We start from the raw sequence: 12,563 nt of genomic DNA, 5'->3' as shown, positions 1-12,563 counted from the left end.
GTCTGCTTTATAATTACTGCATGTGTCCTAGGCCCAAATCCTTGAGTTAAAAGCAGTACTGTACAGGGTGCTAAATCTTGCTTTATCTGAATGAGGCAGCATCAGAAACCATGGTTTGATCTTGACTTGTTTGGATAAACCACGGGCAGTTTGCATGAATTAACAAATTGCAGTTAGTTTTAAAAGGAAGCGAATGTTTCTGATCTCATAGTGATTGAGCCTGAGGAAGAGAAGAAAGGCAGGAAGCCCACAAGCCTAAGGTTCAAAAATGAAATGCTATCAGCCCTCCCCACATTGTGTTCAGGGATGTTCAAAATCACCTTTTGATTATGTTTGGCATTGCTGGATGCAGAGAGTTCCTTGACACATATGCTGTCAGTGGCACAGATTGCATAGGAAGAATAAGACAATTAGAATAAACTTATTGGGAGGCAGCTTCCACTTGTTACCCACATAACAAATGGGAAAAAAGTAGTTTAATGCATTTCATGGATGAAAAAGCTAGCAACTGCTACATTTTATTAAAAATGCAAGTATAAACAATTTAGTTTCAGTTAAATAGAGCTGTCAAGACTCATAAAAACAACATTATAAACAATTCGTCTATTCCTCTAGCAAAAACCATTTCCATTTTTCTACACCAGCTTATTCTTTATCTGGAGGCTCCAGTGACAAGCATACTTTTTAAAATGCTGGGCAGTTAATAAATACTATTTTATTCTCAATAGCATTCCATGCTATTATATTCCATTCTACATGCAAATATTGTAGGACTTCAAGGACATAGTTAGGCAGCCCTTGGCAGTGAAAACAGTGCTGGGTGTTATGTCCTTGAGGTGGAATGTGATTTTTTTGCAACAGAAACATCAGTTTTAAAAAGGGCAACAAACAATTAACAACATCTCTTTAAAATAATTTCTAAGCATTTTTGTAAGCCTTAATTCTCATACCCACTGGGTTCCTCTCAGCCTATTGAAATTGCTTTGTATTGACACCTAAGTTGTAGCAAGCCAGTTGCCACCTTGCACAAAATCTGTGTCGGCATGCAAAAAGCTCAGCCATACAGGTTTCAGAGGTTGACCGTGACCAGTTTACTACCTTCATAGAGCCAACCTGCTCTATAATTACAAAAGATCACAACATTCCCAATGATAATGTCAACAAGTGTTTAGAAATTAAAACACTCTGGATTTGGAACAAAAGTAACCAGGAATTAACTAACTTTAGACACGATTTAGCTTGTGGGTGTGCCTTCCTTTGTTCACCACCAAGTTCTGCCTATTCTTTGGCATCTCCAATTCCTCCAGCAGTTATTGCAAATGTGGCTTCATTCTCAGGCATTTCTGGGCTGAGAAAACACAGAATTTGAGTCCATTTTTAATAACTCTACATGCAGGCATTGATATGTAGGGGGGACGGGAATCCAGTGCATACATTACTTTTATGGGGGTTTGGATAAAATTTGTTTTGACTTTCTCATTGAATTGATTTCTTCTTCTTTTTTACATGGTAGAAGCAATAGCCTTGATCATACATGGGTTTCAAGCATATTTTTATCAGATTTACTTGAATTCTGACTCAGATAATCATAACTGAATCAATATAAATACTCAGACTTGGTTACCATCTTCCTTAATATCAAACAAACACCCATAGGCCTAGGCTAATTAGCAAGAACTGTTAATTACACATTTGGTTCTTTTGAAGGTGCCAAGGAGGAGAGAAGTTTAGTTCAGATTAGTAAGAGCAGTTTTCCCTCTTATTTGGAACCTGAATCTTAATTTCAAGATAGAGTGCCTCCTTCATTCACACTTCCCCTTTTTATATACATCCATTCAGAAACAAAGTTAACTTGAAGCCAAATAAACCATATAAGTCATTGAAACTATAGCATGCGCTGTACCACAAACCTCTATATTACCTATCATATATCTTGGCAATACGCAACTCTCCTCTTCCTTTACGCAAACTAATTCTAGTTGTAGAAGCATGAGCAAGGATGTGACCCCCAATGGGCTTTTTGGGGTCAGCCTGAAAGCTAAAGCAAACAAACAAAAAGAGAATGATTGGATGAGAGAAATAGGATAATTTAGGGTTGCCGTATTTCAAAAAGTAGAAATCCAGACACAAAAGTTGTTGAGATTTGATTTCATTTGATTTTCATTTGGCCAGAGTTGTTGAGGTTTTTTTTAGTTTTGCCCAAATAAATGATCACCAGCAGCTTCAGATAGGGAATTTTTAAGGGCTACATAAAATGTACATCACTTCTGATTACAAACACATAAAGATAATTATAGTAAAAAAAAAGCTGTGGATGTTATTTTGTTTAATTTTTATATTTTCTCTACCACTACAACCTTGAATGTGGTCCTTCAGTGCTACCTTGAAATTGCTTAGGGCTTGTCCACAAATGACAGCCCTAAGCAGAGCCCCCCCCCCCAAAAAAAAGCGCTCCAAGCTGAAAAGTGCTGACACTCAGATGAGAAGCTCCCCAGAACTATTTATATCTGAAAGTGAAACTCTAGTGATCTCCATCCTTCTTATGAACTTCAACTGGCATATTCTGGAAATGTGGGTTTTTTAAGGGGCCACATTCTGAGACTGATGTTGATGGAAAGGGGCATGAGTTGCACCAATGGCTAACTGGTCCATCTTTACCCATAATTGCAGTGCACTCTCAGAGAAGTAAGAATATAGAAAAACCTGTTTAACATTCTTCATAGACTATTCCACCTATCCTAGCCCTTTCCCCATACAGGGTTACATACGCTTCAGGTTACATATGCTTCAGGTTACAAACTCCGCTAACCCAGAAAAAGTGCTTCAGGTTAAGAACTTTGCTTCAGGATGAGAACAGAAATCGTGCTCCGGCGGCGCAGCAGCAGTGGGAGGCCCCATTAGCTAAAGTGGTGCTTCAGGTTAAGAACAGTTTCAGGTTAAGTACGGACCTCCAGAATGAATTAAGTACTTAACCCGAGGTACCACTGTACTATCTTACTTCCTATTTCTGTGGCTTATGAAAAATCGCAGTAAATTGCTAATAAATTGCTTACGTCATTGTTGCTCCCGGGTCAGCAGTCATCTGGTTAGTTACAAACACAGCCACGTTATATTCTGCAGTGAAAACAAGGTCCAAGGGAAGATTATAAATATAAAGAGAAAATTCATTATGTTTCCTCCCAGAATGCTTTTAAGCATTTCTGGTAATGAATGGTGAACTATGCTTATTAAAGTTCCCATAATATTGAAAAATATTAACTGCGTTTTAAACAACTAGCACATTTTTGTTACATTTTATGGTGGAGTGGAGGTGTGAAATACATTTCCCACAACCAAACTTGACACTTATCTACTACACTATACTTGCTCTCCTGGCAGTATATTATTTGGTGAAAATGCCGGTGCTTAAAGAAGAAGACGAAAAAAGGTAATAGCCTTGGGCTACACTAACAGTTATTTTTCAGTCATCTAAAAGCATGGTATTCTGCCTTACATGCTTCTCATACCTTCTGATATTTTTTGAAGCCTTGACAGCATCTGAGCAAGCTTCTGTTGCCTTTCAGCCAGTTCCCCCCGACCACTGAAGTCCACGCGGAATAGCGCCATAATGGAATCGATTACCTGCAAAGAAATAGTAGAGAGGGAGAGGATGTGAAAGGAGAAAAATTTACTTGGAAAATATTCAAGATATATAAATGAACAGCACAATCTTATACATGTCTACTCAGAATTGAGTCCCATTGGGTCCCATGCTGGGTTTTCTGTGGGATTTTTATTTTATTTTATTTTATTTTTTTGGAGCTGTTAAGTTGTGTTCTTTTATAGTACAGCAATGGATTTTAAATTTGGACTTCTATTTTTATTTTTCTGTGTTTTACATGTTAGCTGCTTTGAACTACTCCTTTGGGAGGGAGGAAATTGGGTATACATTTTAGAATAAATGTAACATAAATTGAGTTCTGTGGGGTTTATGTTAGTGGATACAGGGGTGTAGCTTATTATTTATATTTCTTTTTTTATTATATTTGTATACCACCCTATACTCATAGATCTCAGGGTGGTTCACAACATAAAATTACAATATAAAAACTACAAAGTACATACGTAATAAAAATAAGGAAAGCAGAGCAGATCGCTAACATAAACATATGAGTTATACCAATAGTTTGAAAATGCCTGGCTCCTCGTGGAATTTGGCAGCAACATAGTCAAGCAATTCCATCTGATGTTCACCTTGAAGCACCATGGAAGAATGATAAAAACAGGAAAAGCAGTTAGAAACCAATATGAAAGGGGGGAAGAAGTAGGTAGCTTGCTTAGCAAGTAGAAACTTGTGTTCCAGAGGATTTGGTGGAAGCATAGTTTTCCACCAACAAAAATATATTGTATCTTTCATCTCATGTAATAATATCGTGGATAAGGTTCCATCCACAAAACATTTAAGATTTTTAAAAAGATTATGCTATACTGAAGGACTTGAAGTGGCTTTTGCACATCCAAAAAGAGCTTTTGACACAATTGTTTGTTGAAGAAGCAGTGGAAATCAACCCCACATTTACAGCTTTAGTTGACTTTGAGCAATGCTACTGTGGACTGTCTTCTGCATTTTTTTCTTGAGATAACTGCTACGTTTTCTGCCTTAGGCAAAGGTAACTATCTAAAGGTAAGGGAGCATATAATTATACCACTTGTTATCATTGCTGTTTGCTCTGAATCAGCAGTAAAGCACAGGTTTTTGCAGGGAGAGCTCCAGAGCAAAAAAAAAAAAAAAAAGAGTACTTGGACCACAGACCTTAAAGCATGGACTGTGCATGGAAAACACAGAGGAAAGGTACATGTGGATAAGCCCTGTGGGTTCATCCCAATGCAGGTAAGCTTTATACCCCAGACTTAAATTTGTTCTGTTGAAACCTACTTTTACCCAATGCAAATTAGGTAAGATAATCATATACACTACAGGAATGCATAAGGACCACAACAACAAAAATATAGAGTTCATATTTTAAAATGGTAATTCATAATATTCCTGATGGCCCCTTGGTACTGAGCTGAAAATGGTTTAATCTTAAAGTGGGGAAGATTTCCATGCAATCTTCAGTTGCAATCTTACTTGTATATGCCCGTGCATATAATACATTGTCAAGAACTGCATCATGGTCTGCATTGAAGCGATCAGCAATATCACGAAGGCGGTCTGGACGGCTGGGGTGTTTCCTTGTTAAGGTATCTAGTTTCTAATCCAGTTTCTGAGAAGTGGTAGCTGAATTCCCATACAAGCAAAAATTCTTCTCAGCAGTTCTTCATGCACTACAGTTAATTAAATAAATGGTATTCTCTACACACCCACCCATAAAACTCAAGTTTCATATAAATGGCTCTTCAAATCTTAACACCACAAAACATTTTTTTTATTGTCACCATTAGGAAAATCTTCCAATTTATTCTGTTAAAACTGTAATATCTCAAAAGAAAGGATACAAGGTATTTTCTGTGTCAATGAAAATAATCTTCCCACCAGTATAGCCATCCGTTCCAGGAAGCTGGGCAGTTACTATAAAACACACAATAAGGAGTGAACAAATTTAAGCCCTACTACATGCCATTTTAATACATGGAATTTTTCATTATTGATAATCACTATCAACTTTATAGTAAGGCCAGTGTAAATCCTCAAGACTACTTAGAAGTATCCCAAGTAATTTCTGTTCTTGACCAGCCCCCAAAGGCATGATCAAAAGCTCACAATGTGGAAGGAAGTTCTAAGAAAGTGGAGGAACCTCCCTTTCCATAGAGCATAGCAGAGTTCACTGGTTAATGACTCCGCCATTGGGGCTGCCATATACCGAGATTTTCCTGGACATTCCTGGTGCTTTGTCCTGGGTCTTGTGTAAAAAAAACTCAACAACTTTTGGGGTGTCTTGGCTTTTACTCCTTGAAATATGGCAACCCTATCCTACATTAGCTGGAGCAGAGAGCCTTTTGACCCTAGAAAACTGGGAAAAGGTCAATTTTGTTCTAGCTGTTGAGGAATGAGATTGTCCCGTCCCCCTGCTGTACTAGCTGAGGAACCCAATGATATGATTCCTTGGGGGATCTGCAGACCTTTGAGTCCTGCAGGTCCTAAGCCTCCATCACTCTACCCTAACTCTGTTGGTAGTAGCCTCCTGCCTGCTTGGGCATACCAGAAGCCTCAGCTGTGGCATATTCCTCCCCATCTCAGCAGCACTCCTTTCCTTTGGCAGGGAGGTGAATATACACCATCCTAACCTCTCCCAGGCAACAACATTGGAGGGGTTTTAAGATTGTACCCTAAGTTAAGTTAGATCTGGAAATTATAAATAACATTAAAATAGTAATCAGAATTAGTGGCAGTTTTTTTATTTGTAAAACTAATATACTTTTAGGTCTTCATCCTTAAGATAGATAATCTCGATGCAGAAATATTTCTATTAGTTATTAATTTAAAAGCAAATTACAAGTTTTTGGAAACAGAACATACAGTTCTCAGGATGGGTGTCATATACATACCACAAAGAGTGTGGGAAAGCTGAGTTTTGCCGGTTCGGAATTCTAATTAAAAATATAAAGAATTAAATTTGCTAGTCATATGAAACAATATAGTCAGTATTATCCCCTCCCCCCGCCCCGCTGCCCAAAACACACACACACAAATTATTTGGGCTGCTTTCTGCAGAAAGCAGAATTGAACTCCCCATGCATCAGCTGATGTTTCAGCAAGTTTGCCTGAACACTGCACAAAGCTGGATTAAGTTTAAGAAATTTAGGGCATAGCTTAAACTGATCTTGAAATAAATATTTCTTTTAAATTACCCATTCACCCTTTTTACTCATTTATATGGCCCCACCAAAAACACTAATGGCAGACACCACCAGCAAATACATGCACTACAAAAAATAGGGGTTTGCCCCCTAAATATTTCTACAAACAAGCCAGAGTATCGTATCACCCAAACACACACTTACAATAGCTTAGGGAAGTGAACATGTTCCATGATATACTTTCACTCACCCCCAAAGGCTTCAGTAATTGCCATGCTTTCAATTCCACCACCCAAGAGTTTACTAGAAGTGCAGATAAGGGGAAGAAGTTATGCAAAACAGGTCACAAAGCCAAGAGAGCAATATGAAATAAACTTTTTGCTGTAAGGAAAGTGTGCCCATGTTGAAAGACCCTGCATGTGATTTTTACAGCCTGTAGGGACAACGTGGGTAGCTATTAGCTGGCTTCTAGCTTACAGGAAATTGCTATTCCTTTAGATCTCGAATATACATTATAGGGTTACTGTTGTGACATCAAATGACAACATTTGTACAGTCATTAAAACAAGATATGAAGAAGCCTGTTGGCCACAGATGCAGCCCCTTTGCACAAACTGGCAAATAAACCAGAAAATCTTCCATTAACTCTTGTTTCCCATTTTATCTGAATCAGGAAGCTATAATTAACATCTTCAGAACAAGCCACAATATTAAGCTATGATTTGAAGTTGGCTTAATAAACTTGCTTGTTCTGAAGAAGCAGTAGAAGAGGAAGATATAAATAACTGGTTGATAGAGTTTCTGATATGTAAATATTTTGGCCACAATCCAACATGGAGTTTTCTACACTTGTTCATTGAAACAAATGGGCTTAAACTTGCCAAACTGTGTTGGACTCTAACCTTTTAATGTATATTGATCTTTAGCCCACTTATTTGTACACTATTTTTTTAAAAAGGAAGTTTGTGCTTTAAATGTGGTTTGTACATATTTTCCCCTATCTACTAAACTGCCACCCATTTTGCCTAATAATATAATTGCCAACTGCTCCATCTTTCTTAAAGGATGGGGAGTAACCAACATGGCTTGTCCTGTTATTTGACTTCATTCATCTGGGAAAGAGGACATCACCTGGGGATCCATTGCTCCTCCACCCCCACTACCATGCCAAGAATATGGACACCTGCCCAAGTCATCTCTTGTGCTGTATGTAGGAGGCACTTCTGACAGAAAAGGGCAATGACCTTTCAAAAGAACAGACAGCTCTTCACAGTGCTGATAGGCAGTTCAGTCAGAAGACTCAGAAGGCTTCTGCATAGTACTGAGGCAACAGCTCTCCCTAGCCACCACTGGGTACTCTGAATTCTCCAGGAGATGAAAAGCTGCCTTGTGTTTCCTGGCTTCCTGGTTAGGTTTTGACAACTGCTCCAGATTTACAGAATGTGCAATCCTCCTGATGTTGCTAGAATACAACACCAACTTCCCTGCTCATTATCCAAGCTAGCTAGAGCTGATGGGAACTGTGGTCCAACAACACCTAGAGGGACACAGGTTTCCCATCTCTAGTCTACCCTTACTGGATTGTCAGTTTTGACTCAATTACTTGACTGGACTTCCTTTGTCTTGACCCTGCTCTTGGGATTGCATCCTCTGTCCTATAAGGAGTGTCAGGACATCAGCTTGGACTTCCCTAGGACCTTAAGTTGGGAGAAGACAGGATAATGGTCCTGGCATCATTAGGCTTCAATCCTATATACACACTTGCCTGGGAGTAAGGTTCATTGAATTTAACAGGACTTGTTTCAGAGCAGCATGCATAGTGTGACACTGTTAGCTATTAAATTGGGTCTGGATATAGAACTTGTTAGCAAACAAACAAACAAACAAACAGCAAAACAAGCAGCAACAACGAAAGCTTCTTGAAATACTGAGTTAAATAAAAAGCAGTGTTGGCTGTTTACTAACTCAAATTCCTGACTTCCTGTGGTGATATGGAACACCATCCTACGTTTCTCACTGTACTCAAAAGCTGTCAAAAATCCTGGTTCCTGTAAGAAGCACAAAGCAGTTGAAACCTTAATCAGCATAAACAATGATCAAGGATGATGGGAGCTCTAGTCCCACAACATCTAGATGGCCACACATTCCCCAACCCTTGTCTACACTTACTGGCAGCTGAAATCCTAGATTTCAGACAGGGGATGTCTTCCAGCCCTACCAGGACATACTGAAGATTGAACCTGGAACCTTTGGCATGCTAAGCATGTGCTGTAGCCACGACCCTTCCCTACTTAATAGAGAAGAGTCCTCTACTGCAGGGCTGTCTGGTCCATTAAAAAAATAATAATGTGTTGGCTGGCTGTAAGGTTGTGTTCAGTGGAATGAAGAGAGAAGCAATTTTTCATGATTCCCTGCCTCCCCCAAACTTCCAGTTCTACCCCAGAGCGTTAGGAGAAACCCCTAGAGCAGATTTAGGAGGACACAGGAGGCTGCAGTGGGGACGGGAAATAGCTGGAAATTGCTTCCCACCCAGTCCTGCTGATAGAAATCAATCAACTGATCAATACCATTGGATACATACAACACATTCTTTCTAAATTTGCACATATGAAGTAGCATATGCAGGTATGTGCCATATTTTGTCCTTTTTGTGATGCATTTCCTCTGTTTCTGTGATAGTTGACATCTGATTAGAAGGCAATTTCCAACTACTGAACTAGTGAATTAATGTTTACTGCATGTTTTGACAATGATCTCTAAAACATGGGAAGCAGCTACACATTTATTTCATTATGTGTTTACCATGAGTACAAATTGCAGAAAGCCATGGTTCTCTTGCCACATGCTTTCAAAGTTAATGTGGTGAAACAAATGCATTGAACTGCCTCACAATGGCTCATCATAGAAAAACACAACTTCCAAAATATGTGAAATTGACCTCTAAGATAAGTGTTTTGACCAAGAAAGTATACCAACAGTTACTCCTAGATAGATATGTACTGGATTGCCAACCATTCCTGGGTGAAGTTATGATGGCTTGCCAGGCACATTAACTGGTACAAATATTTAATATAAGGGTTTCAAGAAAGCAGTCATGCTTATATTCCATCTTATGCTATCAGTGTGAAATGACCCAAGGATGGAGTGCTAGAGTTTGCTTACTATAAGTTTGTTGGCTGCCTCTTTTATCTTCTCCACTTTGGCCTCTGAGAGTCCCTTAACATTGCATAGTGCCCGCCTAGTTGTCATCTGAATTCCTTTGATTGTACAAATTCCCACTGTTTTCAGCTTTTTAATATCAGCCACATTCTGTGAAGGACATAAAAAGGATTAGAACTCTTGATGTTCATGAGATGTTACATATATCAAGGAGGTTAATAAACCAAAATCTTGTTCCTCATTAAAATTAGGAGGGCTTAAAAATGGTGTTTGCTGCAGGTTTCCTAATTACATTTATTTTTATCTCATTTTAATCAATAAATGCAAGTGATTTCTACTCTATGGTGTGTGTTTTTAGTCAGGTCCTTTTCAGAAAGAAAGGCTGGATCAACATTATGAAAATAAATTAACAGAATGAATGTGGCGCCTATATATTGTTTGGGTCTCCTTGTTTTCCTAAGCAGCTGGAAATCAAAGGCAAAATTGCAGAACAGGAAAGAATGATGTATAGCACAAATGGGGAACCTATAATCCTCCAAATGTTGCTGAACTACAACTCCTATCACCCCTATCAATTGGCCATGCTGGCAGCAATGGATGGGAACTGAAGTCCAACAACATCTGGAGAGTCTCAGGTTCCCCCCATCCCTGATTTCTAAGAATATTAAGCTGTACCATTTCTATATAATTTTCTGGTGCTATCCAGATAGGAGTACCTATACCCTGTAGTTCTCTAAGCATTCATTGTATTTTTTCTGAATGTAGTGGACATTTAATAATTTCTCTGTGAAGTAAAATCAGTTCCAGCGCAGTAGCTTATCAATGACACGAACAATGGAACAGCTGAGTATCTTTTTGGGTACAGGCTGCATTTATGTTAGTCATTACCTTTAGGATGGCCAGGTAAAAATAAAAAAAGACAGAGTTCTTGCAGCTTTGTAAGTTGTGTAGAAGAAGGAATTTCAGCAGACACAATGGTCTTTTTCACCTGGCCACCACAGCTTATCTCAGTTTAACAGTAGTGTACACATAGTCCAAGTAATCTTGATTACTATAAAAGACTGAAAATTTTATGTTTTCTTGCTTGAAATTAAGGATGTGACGCCCGCTTCATAATAGCAGTCAGAGCTCAAACAGAGAGTAGAAAGGCAAATAAGGATACAGATGCATTTTTAAAGTGTGCTTACAATTCCATGCTTCTGTAGCAGGTCGATGTCCTGGAAAAAGGACTCCTAAAGGGATGCAAAAACAACAGCAACTACGAGAATCTGTGTTATTTTGATATTTATGCACATATCTCTCACTTTGGTCAACCAACTATATGTTATCCCAGAGCAGGATTACTTTTAGAGGGTTTTCTCCATGCTCAAGGGTACGCAGTACAAGGACCACTTTTTTTGGTTAAAAAGTATGGCACTTTATGGTGAGTACCGGCACCTATTTTTCTAGAAAAAAAGCACTGGGGTTTCTTAATAGTTGCAATTAATTAATTGTAATGAATTAATTTTATTTTATTTTTTTACCCAACCTTCACCATACGGTCCCAGGCAATATAAAAACACAACATTAAAATCAGTTAAAACAATTTACAATCAAAAGAAGAGGATGGGTCCTAAAACATGCATCTCAGGTGCTAAAGGCTAGGATAAAGAGAGGTGCATTTCAGCTTATGATGAAAGCTATACTATAAAGGTGCCAGATGTGCCTCTGTGGGCAGCTTAGGGGCTGCCCTTGGAGAATGCCCCATTTCAAGTTGCCACCCAGCAAAATTATATGAGTATGCACATCTTCTAAGTTTACTCAAAAATGAACCATTTTGTTTACTAAAAAAATGAATGTTTTATTCTATTTTGTATAATTTTCTTGAGGATTCCAGACAAAACAAACTTTGCATCTATACCTCATCATCCTGGAATCCTGGTTCTTCCTGCACAACTTGATCCTCCATGGACTTCATTGTAATATAAGATATAGTAAGATTTCAATCAGTGCTGCAAGAAGCGATTGGATAGTGTAAAAGTATATAAAGGAATAAGATATGCAACTCTTTTTATGGATCTGGAGTGTGCAATTCATATAAGACGGCAGCCTTCATCACTTATATAGCGTATCCAAGAAGGGACTAAGTGTACTGAATAGTTTTATCATACATTTAAAAGAGAGTTGTTTGATTCCAACATGCTTGAAGACTTCCATCACACTGATGTAGCAATGGCTAATTTATTCAACCTGGGTTGTGAGACTCTCATCCGTCATGGAGCATTGGAGCATTTGATATTAAATGAAAGCTATGGTGTAAGAGAGTTCCCACATAAAAATATCCAAATTTACCATATAAAAGAAAATACAGATTTTGAAAGCTTTTTGTTTTTCTTTTCTGTTGTGATAATTGTGAAAACGTCCACGTGAGCCTCCTGTAAAGAGCTCCTCACATGAAAATGAGGCGATCAAGTCACCATACATAGACCTCAACACCTCAAAAATATGGATTGGTCTTCAGTCTATCTCATGCTAAAACTTCTTCTCTCATGCTAAAACTGTGGAATGCTCTCAACTTGAAGAAAAGAATGGCATCTGCCATCCAATCACTCAGTTTCAATTCAACAATATGCTATTGAAGTGAC

The 12,563-nt window shown here is 38.4% G+C and overlaps 1 protein-coding gene across 12 annotated transcripts in view; it reads right to left on the bottom strand.

The window, feature by feature from the left end:
• Nucleotides 1–484: 484 nt before the first annotated feature.
• Nucleotides 485–12,563, bottom strand: part of DMC1 (DNA meiotic recombinase 1) — a 13,910-nt gene continuing 1,831 nt past the window's right edge. For 7 of the 12 annotated variants that reach the window (XM_083401178.1, XM_083401174.1, XM_083401177.1 and 4 more), the window contains exons 2-14: nucleotides 11,840–11,930; nucleotides 11,127–11,171; nucleotides 9,943–10,089; nucleotides 8,746–8,828; nucleotides 7,031–7,083; nucleotides 6,529–6,570; nucleotides 5,479–5,551; nucleotides 5,111–5,202; nucleotides 4,160–4,233; nucleotides 3,507–3,621; nucleotides 3,054–3,114; nucleotides 1,922–2,038; nucleotides 485–1,348 (exon numbers count right to left, since the gene is read on the bottom strand). In XM_083401178.1, coding sequence (XP_083257304.1) covers nucleotides 1,279–1,348; nucleotides 1,922–2,038; nucleotides 3,054–3,114; nucleotides 3,507–3,621; nucleotides 4,160–4,233; nucleotides 5,111–5,202; nucleotides 5,479–5,551; nucleotides 6,529–6,570; nucleotides 7,031–7,083; nucleotides 8,746–8,828; nucleotides 9,943–10,089; nucleotides 11,127–11,171; nucleotides 11,840–11,896 — 1,029 coding nt within the window. In that variant the 5' untranslated portion in view covers nucleotides 11,897–11,930 and the 3' untranslated portion in view covers nucleotides 485–1,278. Of the gene's footprint in view, nucleotides 1,349–1,921; nucleotides 2,039–3,053; nucleotides 3,115–3,506; nucleotides 3,622–4,159; nucleotides 4,234–5,110; nucleotides 5,203–5,478; nucleotides 5,552–6,528; nucleotides 6,571–7,030; nucleotides 7,084–8,745; nucleotides 8,829–9,942; nucleotides 10,090–11,126; nucleotides 11,172–11,839; nucleotides 11,931–12,270; nucleotides 12,405–12,563 lie in introns of those variants that run through there. The other 5 variants (XM_083401170.1, XM_083401173.1, XM_083401172.1 and 2 more) reach the window with 2 other exon arrangements.

The sequence above is a fragment of the Podarcis tiliguerta genome (assembly GCF_965153285.1).
Source record: "Podarcis tiliguerta genome assembly, chromosome: 10".
NCBI lineage: Eukaryota > Metazoa > Chordata > Lepidosauria > Squamata > Lacertidae > Podarcis > Podarcis tiliguerta.
This window is presented reverse-complemented; position numbering and strand designations above follow the sequence as displayed.